At 36.5% G+C, this 18,731-nt stretch overlaps 1 protein-coding gene across 3 annotated transcripts in view; it reads left to right on the top strand.

The window, feature by feature from the left end:
* LOC123530883 (ATP-dependent translocase ABCB1-like) overlaps positions 1-17,821 on the top strand; it is a 69,893-nt gene extending 52,072 nt beyond the window's left edge. For all 3 annotated transcript variants that reach the window (XM_053517126.1, XM_053517125.1, XM_053517127.1), the window contains 4 exons: positions 3,317-3,514; positions 8,686-8,892; positions 12,739-12,885; positions 13,648-17,821. In XM_053517126.1, the coding sequence (XP_053373101.1) occupies positions 3,317-3,514; positions 8,686-8,892; positions 12,739-12,885; positions 13,648-13,851 (756 nt within the window). In that variant the 3' untranslated portion in view covers positions 13,852-17,821. The remainder of the gene's footprint in view (positions 1-3,316; positions 3,515-8,685; positions 8,893-12,738; positions 12,886-13,647) is intronic.
* Positions 17,822-18,731: the final 910 nt, after the last annotated feature.

Raw genomic sequence — 18,731 nt, 5'->3', positions numbered from 1 at the left:
CTTTTTTTATTAGAAATTAAGGGTAAATGCTGTTTTACTCATATTGAATTGATAAAATTCCATACATTTACAGGCATATTGTTTGACAGACATTGAGCAGAATGTTTAAACTTGCAATTTTTTTTTAGGTATACCAATGATGATAGACCAGCCATTTTGAATTTTGCAGGTAAGGTTAATGTTTGAGTTATAAATGCTCTAAAGTATAGTTAGGTGATTGCACATTTTTATTATGAAATTAGGGTAAATTTGTTGTATCAATATTGAATGATAAAAATCATACATTACAGCATAGTTTACTTGCATGAAGTTCTCATTTGAAGGAGTGCCAGCGAAACCATGATCCTATCTCTAGTCGAGGTTCACCAGTGGGGTATGTCAAATGAAGTTGTTTGAGCTTTGCTTCATCAGTGCATGGTGGATTTGAGTAACTTAGGAAAATGAAGAAATCTATTATACATGTCGGAACTGAAATAATCCCGTCTTGAGCTTTGCATCTCAGTGTGAATGAATATGGTTTGAGCTTTGCTTCTCAGTGTCGGAACTGAATATGGTTTGAGCTTTGCTTTTCAGTGTCGGAACTGAATATGGTTTGAGCTTTGCTTCTCAGTGTCAGAATTGAATATGGTCTGAGCTTTGCATCTCAGTGTTGGAACTGAATATGGTTTGAGCTTTGCTTCTAAGTGTCGGAACTGAATATGGTTTGAGCTTTGCTTCTCAGTGTCAGAATTGAATATGGTTTGAGCTTTGCATCTCAGTGTTGGAACTGAATATGGTTTGAGCTTTGCTTCTAAGTGTCGGAACTGAATATGGTTTGAGCTTTGCTTCTCAGTGTCAGAATTGAATATGGTTTGAGCTTTGCTTCTAAGTGTCGGAACTGAATATGGTTTGAGCTTTGCTTCTCATTGTCAGAATTGAATATGGTTTGAGCTTTGTTTCTCAGTGTCGGCATTGAATATGGTTTGAGCTTTGCTTCTCAGTGTGGGAACTGACTATGGTTTGAGCTTTGCTTCTCAGGACCACCTGTGAACAGAAACCACCTGACACTAAGAACTGCTTGAATTTAAATGATTGTATTTTGATTTGTAAATAAAGACTACCTTCAAATTCAGACCACCTTTCATACAGCTGTTTTGGAAAAATGGGACATACTATGTGATGGTGTCTATTTCTCTGTCTGGAAGGTAAAATATTAGGATGTAATTTGACATAAAACGTCTAATCTGACATCATAAATAATGTCTGACTATTCAGACAGTCATGGCATATTGGTAGATGGTGATGAAATGATGTGGAGAGCATATAAACTGGGTCAATAGGTCAAAGATGAAGATCACAAATAGAGGCAAAAGGTCAAATCTGACATTATATCTTATGTATGGAGCATAACTTTAATATAATTCAAAGTAATGACATTAAATTCAGTATTTAGGTAGGTTGTTGTGAGCACAAGGTCAAAGGTTAAGGTCACAGAGCTAAAGGTCAAATATTTCTGTCATATTTTGTGTTTGGAGCATATCTTTAAGCCTGTTCAAGGTGTTGAGCTTGGAATATAGGTACATGGTGATTAAATTATTTGCAGTGTGCAACAACCCTCATTACTTCCCCACTTACCCCCCGTGCCAAAAAAAAATCACTTTAAGTTTCTTATGCTTCAGTAATCCATCACCATTGTCACATATTCCCCAATTCCACTGCCACATAACACTCCCCAATTCCACTGCCACATAACACTCCCCAATTCCACTGCCACATAACACTCCCCTACCAAGCACACATTCCCACCCACACACATCCAACTTGTTTTATTTTACTTCTTTGTGCACATATCACAGGGCTCTTAAGATTTACTGAATTTGCTGGTAATTATTTGAATTTTCTCGGGCCAGCTCTGCAATGTAAAAAAAAAATTACACTTAGTCTAGCCTTTATTTTTACTGACACGTAGTAAACTACTATTACTTTGGGACTATTAAATATTATAAATTAATTGCTAGATTTGCGTCCAATGCATTATTACCCAATTCACATTACACGTTTCTCGACAGGAAAGAACACATGCAAGTTCAACAGCTTGTAATTTTAGATGCAGACGTGCATTCAGTTTGCAAAAAACATTTGAATGAAAGTCTAGCTTTGACACTTTTTCATTGGCGCCGACTTTTCTTATTGAATATTTCACAGTTTCATTAAGTTTTGCAAATTAGGGGTCGTATAATTATAGATAATGCGGTCGCTAATTGGCACATGATCACTCGCTAATCTCCCGCAGCATAGATTGCAAATTCGGTAACCATGGTAGCGCTGTTTGACACGTGTAGGTTTCACATGTAAGAACAAAATTATATACTAGATCTATTCCTGTGGAAATCATGAATTTTTTTTTTCTTCAAAAATTGAAAATCCACGTATTTATGTTCCCAGGAAACAGCCGTTTTGGCCAAAATCACGAAATTTCATGCCGACGAAATTAAATGATTTCACAGTATCATGATTACATCCTTAGGGTGATCCACCTTGCTCAGTTTAAAACATTGGATATATAGCTCATGTTGGTTCTCTCATATGTGGTCTTTGTATATAGGTTTAACTGTACAGTGTTTTTCCTGCAGCATCAAATAGTTACTGCTATTACAGTAAAACTGCAATGGTTTGAGGTCTCCAGGGGATGAGCTTAATGCATGAGTTTTCCAGGGTTTTGTATGATTCAGAGATACACAGCTGTTAGGAAAACGGCAAGGACCTCATGAATTAAGTCTGGATGCTCAAGCCATTGCTTCTCAAGCCCACTGTATTTCACTGTACTGTAAAGTAAGAAACTTTTGCAAGGAATTTAGTTTTGCTGTATTTGCTAACTCTTCTCTTCTGTGAAAAGAAATACCTGCAAAAGTAATATTATTGTTTTAGTCATATATCCTGGTCATATCTGTACAAGTATTTTATGAAGCGAAAAGTTCCAATGTTAAATTATAGCATCTGAATTAACAATATCAAGTACATTTGTAAGCTAATTAATTTTAAGCTCAGCACTGTTTATAAAATTTACTTTTTGTGCCCCCGCTATGAGTAAGATTTGGTCTTGTCTGTGCGTCCGTCCGAAAAAAGTTGTGTCGCGCCTAGCTCAAAAATTATGTAAAGTTTGGATTGGTATGAGTCAATATTTATGTCTATTTTCAGGATTTTATTTCTTATTATATATAAATAAAGTAAAAAATATAGCAATTTTGTGAGCTTGCTGCAAGTTTTCTCATGTGTTGAATTAATTTTTCAGATCAAATGATATATTTTTCCAAGACATAAGTTCATATTGTTTCAGGGGAAGTATAGAAGTACTGTTGTCTTCTCTGATGTCAAATTTGTGTACCCAACACGACCAGATACGAAAGTGTTGACAGGACTGAATTTAATTGTGCCTCAAGGTCAGACAGTGGCACTAGTCGGTAGTTCTGGTTGTGGTAAGAGCACAACTGTACAGCTGACGGAGAGATTTTATGATGCAGAGGATGGAGCAGTTGTAAGATACCTTTCTAAATACATGTACAGTCTAACCTCGTACACTTAAGGAATAAATTGGGGTAACTTAGCAACTGTCTGCATGGAAATAAAATACATCATATAGTGGCTTGTTTTAAGTGCAGAGGCCAACCACAATTCATTCCGTATATTTACAGTTTTGTTTTCCTTTTTAGCTCACCTGTCACAAAGTGACAAGGTGAGCTTTTGTGATCGCACAGCGTCCGTCGTCCGTCCGTGCGTCCGTGCGTGCGTCCGTGCGTGCGTGCGTAAACTTTTGCTTGTGACCACTCTAGAGGTCACATTTTTCATGGGATCTTTATGAAAGTTGGTCAGAATCTTCACCTTGATGATATCTAGGTCAAGTTTGAAACTGGGTCACGTGCGGTCAAAAACTAGGTCAGTAGGTCTAAAAATAGAAAAACCTTGTGACCTCTCTAGAGGCCATATTTTTCACAAAATCTTCATGAAAATTGGTCAGAATGTTCAACTTGATGATATCTAGGTCAAGTTTGAAACTGGGTCACATGCCTTCAAAAACTAGGTCAGTAGATCAAATAATAGAAAAACCTTGTGACCTCTCTAAAGGCCATATTTTTCATGGGATCTGTATGAAAGTTGGTCTGAATGTTGATCTTGATGATATCTAGGTCAAGTTTGAAAATGGGTCACATGCGGTCAAAAACTAGGTCAGTAGGTCTAAAAATAGAAAAACCTTGTGACCTCTCTAGAGTCCATACTTGTGAATTGATCTTTATAAAAAATTGGTCAGAATGTTCATCTTGATGATATCTAGGTCAGATTCGAAAGTGGGTCACGTGTCGTCAAAAAGTAGGTCAGTAGGTCAAATAATGAAAAAACCTTGTGACCTCTCTAGAGGTTATATTTTTTATGGGATCTGTATGAAAGTTGGTCTGAATGTTTATCTTGATGAGATATAGGTCAGGTTTGAAACTGGGTCAACTGCGATCAAAAACTAGGTCAATAGGTCTTAAAATAGAAAAACCTTGTGACCTCTCTAGAGGCCATACCCTTGAATGGATCTTCATGAAAATTGGTCAGAATGTTCACCTTGATGATATCTAGGTCAAGTTTGAAACTGGGTCACGTGCCATCAAAAACTAGGCCAGTAGGTCAAATAATAAAAAAACCTTGTGACCTCTCTAAAGGCCATATTTTTCAGGGGATCTGTATGAAAGTTGGTCTGAATGTTCATCTTGATGATTTCTAGGTCAAGTTCGAAACTGGATCACATACGGTCAAAAACTAGGTCAGTAGGTCTAAAAATAGAAAAACCTTGTGTCCTCTCTAGAGGCCATACTTTTCATGGGATCTGTATGAAAGTTGGTCTGAATGTTCATCTTGATGATACCTAGGTCGAATTTGAAACTGGGTCAACTGCGGTCAAAAACTAAGTCAGTAGGTCTAAAATTTGAAAAATCTTTTGACCTCTCTAGAGGCCATATTTTTCAATGGATCTTCATGAAAATTAGTCAGAATTTTTATCTTGATGAAATCTAGGTCAAGTTCAAAACTGGATCACATGAGCTCAAAAACTAAGTCACTTTGTCAAATAATAGAAAAAACGACGTCATACTCAAAATTGGGTCATGTGGGAACAGGTGAGCGATTCAGGACCATCATGGTCCTCTTGTTCTATTGATTTATTTAATGCAGTGTTGCATAGTTTTAAATTAATAGATTTGTTCAATGTTTGAATAGTAAATGTTTTAACCTTGCGTCAGCATGCACACTTACCATAGTAAATATCTGGTAAAATGCACATTTTAGTATGAAAGTTTGACATGACATCGACAATAATAAATCGTTGTGACCTATGAAATGCTGCATGTTTGGAGTCAGAACCAGTTGCTATGACATCAAGGAATGTTCAGCCTTTATAATAATAATAATAATAATAATAATAACGACTTCATTTTATGAGGCTAACACATTTGGATTACCCAATCTTCCATGTGGGCCTCCAGATACTTGATATGTTACAATATTTATTTGTGCCAGTAACACAGAACAGTATTGAAAGGTATTAAGAAAGATATAACATAGAAGAGAACTATTTCAAAGACAACACTACAGTAAAGCATTCAGTTCCACCAGAGAACTTCCAGGTTAAATACATCTTCTTAAATGAAGTTAAGTTTTCTGCTGTTCGCACCTGAATTGGAATATTGTTCCAAATCTTCGGCCCAGCGTATGCCAGGGACTTCCTAAAGAATTCAAGTTTGGGCTTAGGTAAATACTGTAGTTGGTTTGTTGTTGATCTAAGAGCTGTATTGGTACTTCTTCTAAATTTATCTGTCATATATTGTGGGCTTAAGTTATTAATAGATTTGTATACCAAAATTGCTTTTTTATATAATACTCTGTCAGGGACAGTCATCCAGTTTAATTGAGTGAACAGTTCTCCAGATAGAGCATCAAATGATTTATCAAGAATAATACGTGCAGCCCTTTTTAGCTCACCTGTCACAAAGTGGCAAGGTGAGCTTTTGTGATCGTGCGGTGTCCGTCATCCGTCCGTCCGTGCGTGCGTCCGTCCCTCCGTGTGTCCGTAAACTTTTGCTTGTGACCACTCTAGAGGTCACATTTTTCATGGGATCTTTATGAAAGTTGGTCAGAATGTTTATCTTGATGATATCTAGGTCAAGTTCGAAACTGGGACATGTGCCTTTAAAAACTAGGTCAGTAGGTCTAAAAATAGAAAAACCTTGTGACCTCTCTAGAGGCCATATATTTCACAAGATCTTCATGAAAAATGGTCAGAACGTTCAACTTGATGATATCTAGGTCAAGTTCAAAACTGGGTCACGTGCCGTCAAAAACTAGGTCAGTAGGTCTAAAAATAGAAAAACCTTGTCACCTCTCTAGAGGCCATATATTACACAAGATCTTCATGAAAATTGGTCAGAAAGTTCACCTTGATGATATCTAGGTCAAGTTCGAAACTGGGTCACGTGCCTTCAAAAACTAGGTCAGTAGGTCTAAAAATAGAAAAACCTTGTGACCTCTCTAGAGGCCATATATTTCATGAGATCTTCATGAAAATTGGTCAGAACGTTTACCTTGATGATATCTAGATCAAGTTCGAAACTGGGTCACGTGCCATCAGAATCTAGGTAAGTAGGTCAAATAATAGAAAAACCTTGTGACCTCTCTAAAGGCCATATTTTTCACGGGATCTGTATGAAAGTTGGTCTGAATGTTCATCTTGATGATGTCTAGGTCAAGTTCGAAACTGGGTCACATGCGGTCAAAAACTAGGTCAGTAGGTCTAAAAATAGAAAAACCTTGTGACCTCTCTAGAGGCCATATATTTCACAAGATCTTCATGAAAATTGGTCAGAATGTTCAACTTGATGATATCTAGGTCAAGTTTGAAACTGGGTCACGTGCCTTCAAAAACTAGGTCAGAAGGTCTAAAAATAGAAAAACCTTGTGACCTCTCTAGAGGCCATATATTTCACAAGATCTTCATGAAAATTGGTCAGAACGTTTACCTTTATGATATCTAGATCAGGTTTGAAACTGGGTCACATGCCGTCAAAATCTAGGTCAGTAGGTCAAATAATAGAAAAACCTTGTGACCTCTCTAAAGGCCATATTTTTCATGGGATCTGTATGAAAAGTGGACTGAATGTTCATCTTGATGATATCTAGGTCAAGTTCGAAACTGGGTCACGTGCCGTCAAAAACTAGGTCAGTAGGTCTAAAAATAGAAAAACCTTGTGACCTCTCTAAAGGCCAAAAATTTCACGAGATCTTCATGAAAATTGGTCAGAATATTCACCTTGATGATATCAAGGTCAAGTTCGAAAGTGGGTCACATGCCGTCAAAAACTAGGTCAGTAGGTCAAATAATAGAAAAACCTTGTGACCTCTCTAGAGGCCATATTTTTCATGGGATCTGTATGAAAGTTGGTCTGAATGTTCATCTTGATGATATTAAGGTCAAGTTTGAAAGTGGGTCACATGTCTTCAAAAACTAGGTCAGTAGGTCAAATAATAGAAAAACATTGTGACCTCTCTAAAGGCCATATTTTTCATGGGATCTGTATGAAAGTATGTCTGAATGTTCATCTTGATGATATCTAGGTCAAGTTCGGAACAGGGTCATGTGCGGTCAAAAACTAGGTCAGTAGGTCTAAAAATAGAAAAATTTTGTGACCTCTCTAGAGGCCATACTTTTGAATGGATCTCCATAAAAATTGGTAAGAATGTTCAACTTGAAGATATCTAGGTCAAGTTTGAAACTGGGTCACATGCCTTTAAAAACTAGGTCAGTAGGGCAAATAATAAAAAAACCTTGTGACCTCTCTAAAGGCCATACTTACCATGGGATCTGTATGAAAATTGGTCTGAATGTTTATCTTGATGATATCTAAGTCAAGTTTGAAACTGGGTCAACTGCGATCAAAAACTAGGTCAGTAGGTCTAAAATTATTAAAATCTTTTGACCTCTCTAGAGGCCATATTTTTCAATGGATCTTCATGAAAATTGATCTGAATGTTCACCTTGATGATGTCTAGGTCAGTTTTTCGAAACTGGGTCACGTGCGGTCAAAAACTAGGCCAGTAGGTATAAAAATAGAAAAACCTTGTGACCTCTCTAGAGGCCATATTTTCATGAGATCTTCATGAAAATTAGTGAGAATGTTCACCTTGATGATATCTAGGTCAAGTTCAGAACTGGGTCACATGAGCTCAAAAAGTAGGTCACTATGTCAAATAATAGAAAAAACGACGTCATACTCAAAACTGGGTCATGTGGGAAGAGGTGAGCGATTCAGGACCATCATGGTCCTCTTGTTTAAGTGTTGGTCAATATGTTTTTTCCAGTTCAAGTTCTGGTCTACATGGACGCCTAATAATTTTTCATTTCCTTTGGGGTCAGAATCACTAGAATTCTTTGCCTTTGGGGTCAGAAGCACTGGTTGTGACCTCTAGAATTCTATGCCTTTGGGGCCAGAATAAGTGGTATAATGACATCTGGATTGCTTCACCTTTGGAAGACAGAATCCATTGCTATTACCATTGGAATGAAATTACATCCTGTCAAAAAATATGATTTCCATTTATGTAACCTTTAATGCCCATGAAATCAAATGATATCGCAGTATCATGTTGGTAAATATTTTTAAATTTGTATTTCAGTACCTCGATGGAAACAATTTGAAAGATTTGAACCTGAAATGGTTGAGGTCACAAATTGGTATTGTTTCTCAGGAACCGGTTCTGTTTGACAGAAGTATTGGAGAAAATATTGCATATGGGGATAACGAACGCCAGGTGTCGATGGATGAGATCATTGCAGCAGCCAGAAAAGCAAATATTCATCAGTTTATAACTTCACTACCTGAGGTAATGCAAACTTCAATCTGACTAAAGTACTTGATCTTCTAAACGAAGATCTGAGAACGACCCATTCACATTCGTCTTCTGTATATTTTGGATTTCCAGTATTGCTATTTTTATATTATCCAATCAGACGACTTGTTCGAATGTCAAAGAAAAATGTGCAGTCATTCTAGGGCTCGAACCCGGGACCCCTCGCTTACAAAGCAAGTGGCCTCGCTTACAAAGCAAGTGGCCTACCGACTGAGCTAGCCGGCTATCTGATACATTACGACATAAGAATTGTAAATATCAAAAGTCAAGGCTACAGGTAAATCTGCAAGATGTTGTAAGTTAGGCTCTGATTGGCTAGCGAAAGGGTCGTCAGAACGAGGCTATGAATAGGTCGTTCTCAGATCCTATGCGTAGCGTAATAGGAGATGTACTTCAGTCAGATTGTGCAAACTTGTACAACACAGAAAAAAATCCATTCAGTCATTTTCATGTAGACTAAACAGTAACCCACCCTTCATTTTTAGCTCATTTGAGCATAAAGTGCTCAAGATGGGCTATTTAATGACCCACTTTCTGTCGTGCATTGTGTGACAATAATACTGTCATTTTTGAAACACCAGGTTGCAATTGCTTTCAAAACTAGGTCACTAGGTCAAATAATAGACCATATCAACACATTTTCAACCTGATCTACATGAGTCCTGGTCAGAATGCTTGCCTTTATGAAGTCTGTAAAGTTCAAAACTGGGTTATGTTGTGTAGAAAAACCTGTTCGCTAGATCTTATCATAAATAAATCTTGTGAACGTTCTTAAGAGGCCATATTTTCTGCAAAATCTTTTCGGAAGACAGTCTGAATATCTGTCTTTATAAAGTCTTGGTTGAGTTCAGAACTTGATCATCTGGCAACAATAACTAAGTCACTAGATCAAATCATACAAAAAGCTTGTGAAGACTTTATATGATATCTTTCATATCTGATATACATGTGATCTATTCAAAATGTATGGCTTTATCTAGTTGAGGTCAGGTCTTAAAGTGGTGCATCTGGAGTTAAAAAAAACTTGGTCACAAGTTCAAATGATCGAAAAATGTATCTAGATTTTGAACAGTTTTTAGCTCACCTGTCACAAAGTGACAAGGTGAGCTTTTGTGATCGCGCGGTGTCCGTCGTCCGTCCGTCCGTCCGTCTGTGCGTCCGTAAACGTTTGCTTGTGACCACTCTAGAGGTCACATTTTTCATGGGATCTTTATGAAAGTTGGTCGGAATGTTCATCTTGATGATATCTAGCTCAGGTTTGAAACTGGGTCACGTGCCCTCAAAAACTAGGTCAGTAGGTCTAAAAATAGAAAAACCTTGTGACCTCTCTAGAGGCCATATATTTCAAAAAAATCTTCATGAAAAGTGGTCAGAATGTTCATCTTGATGATATCTAGGTCAAGTTCGAAACTGTCTCACGTGCGGTCCAAAACTAGGTCAGTAGGTCTAAAAATAGAAAAACCTTGTGACCTCTCTAGAGGCCATATTTTTCACAAGATCTTCATGAAAATTGGTCAGAACGTTTACCTTAATGATATCTAGGCCAGCATTGAAACTGGGTCATGTGCCATCAAAAACTAGGTCAGTAGGTCAAATAATAGAAAAACCTTGTGACCTCTCTAGAGGCCATAATTTTCATGGGAACTGTATGAAATTTGGTCTGAATGTTCATCTTGGTGATATCTAGGTCAAGTTCGAAACTGGGTCACGTGCCTACAAAAACTAGGTCAGTAGGTCAAATAATAGAAAAACCTTGTGACCTCTCTAAAGGCCATATTTTTCATGGGATTTGTATGAAAATTGGTCTGAATGTTGATCTTGATGATATCTAGGTCAAGTTTGAAACTGGGTCACGTGCCGTCAAAAACTAGGTCAGTAGGTCTAAAAATAGAAAAACCTTGTGACCTCTCTAGAGGCCATACTTGGGATGGATCTCCATAAAAAATGGTCAGAATGTTCACCTTGATGATATCTAAGTCAAGTTCGAAACTGGGTCACGTGCTTTCAAAAACTAGGTCAGTAGGTCAAATAATAGAAAAACCTTGTGACTTCTCTAAAGGCCATATTTTTCATGGGATCTGTATGAAAGTTGGTCAGAATGTTCATCTTGATGATATCTAGGTCAAGTTCGAAACTGGGTCACGTGCGGTCAAAAACTAGGTCAGTAGGTCTAAAAATAGAAAACCTTGTGACCTCTCTAGAGGCCATATATTTCATGAGATCTTCATGAAAATTGGTCAGAATGTTCACCTTGATGTTATCTAGGTCAAGTTCGAAAGTGGGTCACGTGCCTTCAAAAACTAGGTCAGTAGGTCAAATAATAGAAAAACCTTGTGACCTCTCTAGAGGCCATAATTTTCATGGGATCTGTATGAAAGTTGGTTTGAATGTTCATCTTGATGATATCTAGGTCAAGTTCGAAAGTGGGACACGTGCCTTCAAAAACTAGGTCAGTAGGTCAAATAATAGAAAAACCTTGTGACCTCTCTAGAGGCCATAATTTTCATGGGATCTGTATGAAAGTTGGTTTGAATGTTCATCTTGATGATATCTAGGTCAAGTTCGAAAGTGGGACACGTGCCTTCAAAAACTAGGTCAGTAGGTCAAATAATAGAAAAACCTTGTGACCTCTCTAAAGGCCATATTTTTCATCAGTCAGAAGGTCTAAAAATAGAAAAACCTTGTGACCTCTCTTGTGAATGTATCTCCATAAAAGTTGGTCAGAATGTTCACCTTGATGATATCTAGGTCAAGTTTGAAACTAGGTCACGTGCCTTAAAAAACTAGGTCAATAAGTCAAATAATAAAAAAAACCTTGTGACCTCTCTAGGGGCCATACTTTTCATGGGATATGTATGAAAGTTGGTCTGAATGTTCATCTTGATGATATCTAGGTCAAGTTTGAAACTGGGTCAACTGCGGTCGAAAACTAGGTCGTAGGTCTGAAATTATTAAAATCTTTTGACCTCTCTAGAGGCCATATTTTTCAATGGATCTTCATGAAAATTGATCTGAAGTTTCACCTTGATGATATCTAGGTAAAGTTCAAAACAGGGTCACGTACCTTCGAAAACTAGGTCAGTAGGTCAAATAATAGAAAAACCTTTTGACCTCTCTAGAGACCATATTTTTCAATGGATCTTCATGAAAATTGGTCAGAATTTTTATCTTGATAATAAATAGGTCAAGTTCAAAACTGGGTCACATGAGCTCAAAAACTAGGTCACTATGTCAAATAATAGAAAAAACGACGTCATACTCAAAACTGGGTCATGTGGGAAGAGGTGAGCGATTCAGGCCCATCATGGTCCTCTTGTTTAAGTATGGGTTGGATCAAACCAGTAGCTCCAGAGTTAGAGCCCATGATTTATCAAAAGAAGATTGGCATATTTAACTATGTTCAACTCTAACACCTATCCTAGTTGTATTTAAACTAAATGTTTATATGTATAAGAAAGTGAAAGTCTAATGAGGAGGTAGATAAACGAGTATATCTAGGGTGATGTGTCCTTGATTTATAGTTATTTTTTCTATGTAGCATCTTCATGTTTATCTAGTACATGTATTCTTTAGAAACAATATTGGTCCTAATAAGATCAGAGTCAGGTTTGATTTCTGGCATAATGAAACTAGGTTGTCTAAGAGTTATGTGCCTTTGATTTACTGGAAAAGAGTGTTTGACAAAACATGCTTTCAGATGAGTGATATAGAGCCATCCTGGCTGTCTTACCTTAAAATTCTAGTTTCTTAAGGCTAGAGTTGTCACCCAACTTTTTGCATGATGTTCTTTTCATTTCATACAAAAGGTTTTTGTTTCAGGGTTATGACACGAATGTTGGAGAGAAAGGAGCTCAGCTTAGTGGAGGTCAGAAACAGAGGGTGGCTATAGCCCGGGCTTTGGTCAGGAACCCTAAAATACTTCTCTTAGATGAGGCTACATCTGCACTGGATACTGAAAGTGAAAAGGTTAGAATGAATTTTTTTGCTGCTTTTTTTTTATAGAGAAGGAAACCTTGTTTAATACAGAAAGTGAAAAAGTGATTAGGTTTATTTTGCCTGTATGGCACCTACCAAGGTGCTAGGTTGTCAGGATGGGCTATAGTCTTGAACCTTAATCTCTTATCTCAGACAAGGCAACATCTGCAATTAATGCTAAGATTGATAAGTGTTCAGTATGAGTTTTGTTGCGTCTGTAGTACCTTTTGTACCAGACACAGGAATCCAAGACTATGAAGTTCTGTTTTGAGAAAAAAAAAATTACCCAGCATCTGATTGGCTGGTTTTGAGCTCTTTCTTAAAACTGACCAATTGCATGGCTTCTCCACATGTAATTAATGTGAGGAAGTTGTCATTTACATGGACATCCATGCAGTCTGCTCATGGTCTACACTGTTCGCTATTCAATCAGTAAATTTTCAGTAAACACCCCTTCAAATGATAAATGGCACAGCCCAAATTGATTGATGGACCAGTCCATTATAGAAATTTAGCAGGCTAAAGGTTAAAGAAAAAGCGAGAGTAACAAAGTGAAAAAGAATTATTGATGGTGTGTTTACTTTTCTGTCCAATTGTATAGCAATATTAAATATAACACATGTCTGTCTCATACTGAAGCTAGGGTGACATTTCCTAGAATTTTGGGATAAGTAGCAAGTAAAAATACAAACAAAATAAAACACAACAAAAACAAAATCAAATTACATTTGAATGTAATATTTTTTGCTTTAGGTTGTACAGGAGGCATTAGACGTGGCAAGGGAGGGAAGAACAAGCATTGTTATCGCCCATAGACTTTCTACAATCCAGAATGCCGACAAAATCTGTGTGATACGTCATGGTGTCGTCACAGAGGAAGGCACACACAGTGAACTCATGAAGAAGCAAGGGTTCTACTACAAACTTAACATGGCACAGCAGAGAAAGAAACAGTAATTGGAATTAATCAAAAATGCTGCAGTGTACAGAATTGAAACCACAGTTCGTTTTAAGTGCTTTAGAAAATCCTGACTTTGTTTAGGAGGTTGATATTGAACTGTCTAAGCAGTTTTAGCTTGTGTATACTGTAATTTACAGCTACTCTCAGTAGGCATAGTGAAATTTGAACCATTCTATGGGATTTTTATTTGTATTTTTAGCTCGGCTATTCATAGAATAGTAGAGCTATTGGACTCGCCCATGCGTCGGCGTCCGCGTCCCGATTTGGTTAAGGTTTTGTATGTAAGCTGGTATCTCAATAACCACTTGTGGGAATGAATTGAAACTTCACACACTTATTCACTGTGATAAACTGACCTACACTGCACAGGTTCCATAACTCTATTTTGCTTTTTTACAAAATTATGCCCCTTTTTCGTCTTAGAAATTTTTGGTTAAGGTTTTGTATGTAAGCTGGTATCTCAGTACTTACTAATGGGAATGGATTGAAACTTCACATACTTGTTCACTGTCATGATCTGACATGCACTAAGCAAGTCCCATAACTCTGCTCTTTTTTTTTTTCAAAATTATGTTCCTTTTTCGACTTAGAAATTTTTAGTTAAGGTTTTGTATGTAAGCTGGTATCTCAGTAACCACTTGTGGGAATGGATTGAAACTTCACACACTTATTCACTGTGATAAACTGACCTACATTGCACAGGTTCCATAACTCTATTTTACTTTTTTACAAAATTATGCCCCTTTTTCGACTTAGAAATTTTTGGTTAAGGTTTTGTATGTAAGCTGGTATCTCAGTACTTAATAATGGGAATGGATTGAAACTTCACATACTTGTTCACTGTCATGATCTGACATGCACTAAGCAAGTCCCATAACTCTACTCTTTTTTTTTCAAAATTTAAGGTCCCTTTTTTTGACTTGGCAGTTTTTGGTTAAGTTTTTGTATGTAAGCTGGTATCTCAGTATCCACAAATTGGAAAGGATCGAAACTTCACACACTTGTTCACTGTCATGATATGACATGCAGTACAGAGGTTCAATACCTCTACTTTGCATTTTACAAAATTATGCCCCTTTTTCAACTTTTGTATTAATTCAATTAACAAGGCTGTTGAATAGTCGAGCGTTGCTGTCCTCCGACAGCTCTTGTTGTTTGATGTTGTGGAATTTTCAACCAGTTTGGTCATTTTAATGAAATGTTCTGCAAATCTGGTTTGTTATAGAAATGTTTTGTCAAGTAATTTCGTTCATTCAGACAGAGAAATATTCAGTCGTTTGGCCAACACAGGGAAATTTACAAACATTTCAAACTGTCACTGCAGTGCAGTTAAAGGTAGACTGCATGTTTCAGGCATTATATTTATTACAGTGAAATTTACAGTCAGTTTTGCCACTGTGGTGAAATTTACAGTCAGTTTGGCCACTAAAGTGAAATTTACAATCAGTTTAACCAATAAAGTGAAATTTACAATCAGTTTAGCCACTAAAGTGAAATTTACAGTCATTTAGCCACTAAAGTGAAATTTACTATCAGTTTAGCCACTATAGTGAAATTTACAGTCATTTAGCCACTATAGTGAAATTTACAGTCAGTTTGGCCACTGTAGTGATTTTTACAGTCAGTTTGGCCACTGTAGTGAAATTTACAGTCATTTAGCCACTGAAGTGATATTTACTACAATGTTGAACAGCATACTCAAATTTTCATGTTATTAATGGTTTTGTGTGAACTATCTAAATAAATCTATGAATTCTAAATAGGTATTTTTTAGTTGTTGCAATAAGTTTTATTATTTCATGTTTGTCAGTAGTTGGTTTATATTGATAACTTTCATTGTTTGCAAACAGTAGGGTTCTCATTTGAGCCGTGCCATGGGAAAACCAACATAGTGGGTGTGCGACCAGCATGGATCCAGACCAGCCTGCGCATCCGCGCAGTCTGGTCAGGCTCCATGCTGTTCGCTTTTAAAGCCTATTGGAATTGGAGAAACTGTTAGCGAACAGCATGGATCCTGACCAGACTGCGCGGATGCGCAGGCTGGTCTGGATCCATGCTGGTCGCACACCCACTATGTTGGTTTTCCCATGGCACGGCTCATTTTATGATTTTTACTGATTAAGAACTAGAGATGAATACGAATGAATATAAACTATAAATGTTTGGAAGATCTTTCCAAAATAAATATCAGTAATTATGTAGAAGTGTATAATTACTTTTGAAATCATTAAAGTATGCCCTCTACTATATTAAAATATAGAAGAGAAGTCTAAAAGTCTGAAAGAATTTCTTCACATTTTTACCACTGTATTCACATTGTGATATGTATATGACATTGTGTGGATAAAACTGGTATAATTTGATAAAAAATCATTTAAAAACATGAAACAAAAAGAAAACCTGTTTATTTTATTGAAATCTTTTCCACCATGTGAACATCAGATGCAGTATTTTCTGGAGTGGTGCATTGAAAATCTGATGTTCATGGGGGAATGATATTTGGAAAAGGTCTACTGTGGGTTACACATGTGTTATGTTTTATGTCCTTATGTCTTTTTTTATTTGAATCTCCAATTTTTATGCATTTATCACATGCAGTGACATAGATCTAGTTTTAATTGTTTTACCAAAGTGCTATTTTGTTACGAAAAATTGTTAACACTTGCATGTTATTGCTGAACTGATAATTTTATATTGATGGTAAGGTGGAGTATTTATAATAACTGTTAAGTTTCTGGTTGTCATGTAATGTTTTATAATACAAAATCTTTATCTGTGTTTATAATGAAAACAGATCAATGTTTGTTGAAATGTATTTTTATGTGTTTGAATGATGTTGAGATAGAATAAAACCGCCCAATTCTTGTGGTTGTTTGGGTAGCAAACGTTTCAAGGTTGCATCACAAACATTTCTACTAACTATGAATTCCATATGACAATGTGACTTAAACAACCATAGCCAGCTAAGCATTGAGACCTCTGAATTGGGCAGCTTCTGGGGTCAAGAAATTCACAGGCATTGGAATACAACAACAGTATATAGATTTATTAATGAAAACTGGAATGTTATGGAAATCTGAAATATGATACTTTTTTTTAGGTGAATATCCATAATGAAGTATCTTATGAGTAAACAGTAAACACGTATTCAAGATAGCAATGTCTGTAAAAATTGAAAGTAAATCATACCAGATTTTAGTTAAGATGAAACTATGAGTCTATTTTTGTAAAAATATAGTCAAATTTAATTTGAACTTTATGCAGAAGATAAAAGACATTTCTTGAAGCATTTATATATAGTGAAAGGCATTTGCATGCACTTACTAGTTTGAATGATGTTGACTGATCTCAAATTTGCCATTATCTTTCCAATAATTTATCTGCCCAGCAGTGTGTGGAATAATGCCCAGTCAAGAGAGATATCCCACCGAGTTTTCTGACACGTATACCTCATTCATCAGAGGTTCAGTATGAAATTGAAACTGGAGACCAGTCACAAAATTACAGCATGTGACTGGTTCTTTCTGAGGACAGATTTAAACATTGACCAATGGAAAGGTTGAATTTTGAGACTGGTCTCCAAGTTCAGTTTTACAATCTTGTAGCCAGGCAACTTTGATAGACATCTTGTATATTAAAATGTTTTGCACCATTTAATCCGGAAAGTCACCATTTTCATTTACTGTTTTTGTGATCTTAGTCCTAGTAAAACTGTAGTGAGTGAACCTGTAAGTAATTAAATTTTATTTTGAGCTTGCAAAATATATATAAGCAATGTAAACTGTAATCTGTATAAATAAGCTGATTAAACATTTTAATATGTTCAGTCTAAAAATGAAAGGATGTATATATTGCAGTAGTTAAAAGATTAGATAACCATATCACTACCTGTTGTTTGTATGTCATTTATGAAACATTATTTATTTGATGTAACTGTTGGAAGTAAAAATAGAGGTTTTAAATGTCTTTCTGTTTTATTTTCCTTCTTTGTTGAATTAGGGGCCTCTGTGGTCCCAAGTGGTTAGGGTTGCTGACTTTAAAGCTGGAAAGTCGCCCTATGACCTATAATTGTGTCGGTGCAACGTTAAACCAAACTTGGACAAAAAAAAACAAAACAGAATACTTTGTTAAATGAAAAGGGTATTAAAATTCCAAAGATGAACATGAGCAAAGTAAACTCCTAGGTATTTTACAAAGAAATAATTTCCATCTTTTTAACCAGGTTTTCAACGAAAACCTGAGTTATTAGATTGGGGTAGATGTCGGTCGGTCGGTCGGGCGGCGGCGGCGTCAAACTGGTGTTTCGGTAAAGATATTTGAATAAAACTTGGTATGTATGTAGCTTATATCAAGACAAAGGCTGGGATTGATTTTGGGGTTTCTGGGGTCAAGGTCAAGGTTACTGTTACTTAAAATAGAAAAAGGGTTTCCGGTCAATAACTTAACTTAGGAATGAGCTATCATGATGAAACTTGGTGTATAGAAAAGTTATATAAAGTTGTAGCTTGGGATTGATTTTGGGGTTTCTGGGATCAAGGTCAAGGTCATTGTTACTAAAAATAGGGTTAGGGTTAGCATATCTTCTACATGCATGGAGGGATTTTGATGAAAATTGGCACAATTGTTCACCATCATGAGACGGAGTGTCATGCGCAAGAACCAGGTCCCTAGGTCTAAGGTCAAGGTCACACTTAGAGCTCAAAGGATACAAGAATGAAAACTTTGTCTGGAGCATTTCTTCATACATAGAGGGATTTTGATGTAACTTGGCACAATTATACACCATCATGAGACGAAGTGTCTTGCGCAGTTCCCTTCTTTAGAATTACTTCCCTTTGTTATTACTATAAATAGCTTATATTATAACTTTTTCATT

Source organism: Mercenaria mercenaria, chromosome 11 (genome assembly GCF_021730395.1).
Source record: "Mercenaria mercenaria strain notata chromosome 11, MADL_Memer_1, whole genome shotgun sequence".
Lineage (NCBI taxonomy): Eukaryota > Metazoa > Mollusca > Bivalvia > Venerida > Veneridae > Mercenaria > Mercenaria mercenaria.
The sequence above is the reverse complement of the archived record's forward strand: the minus strand, read 5'-3'. Positions and strand labels throughout refer to the sequence as shown.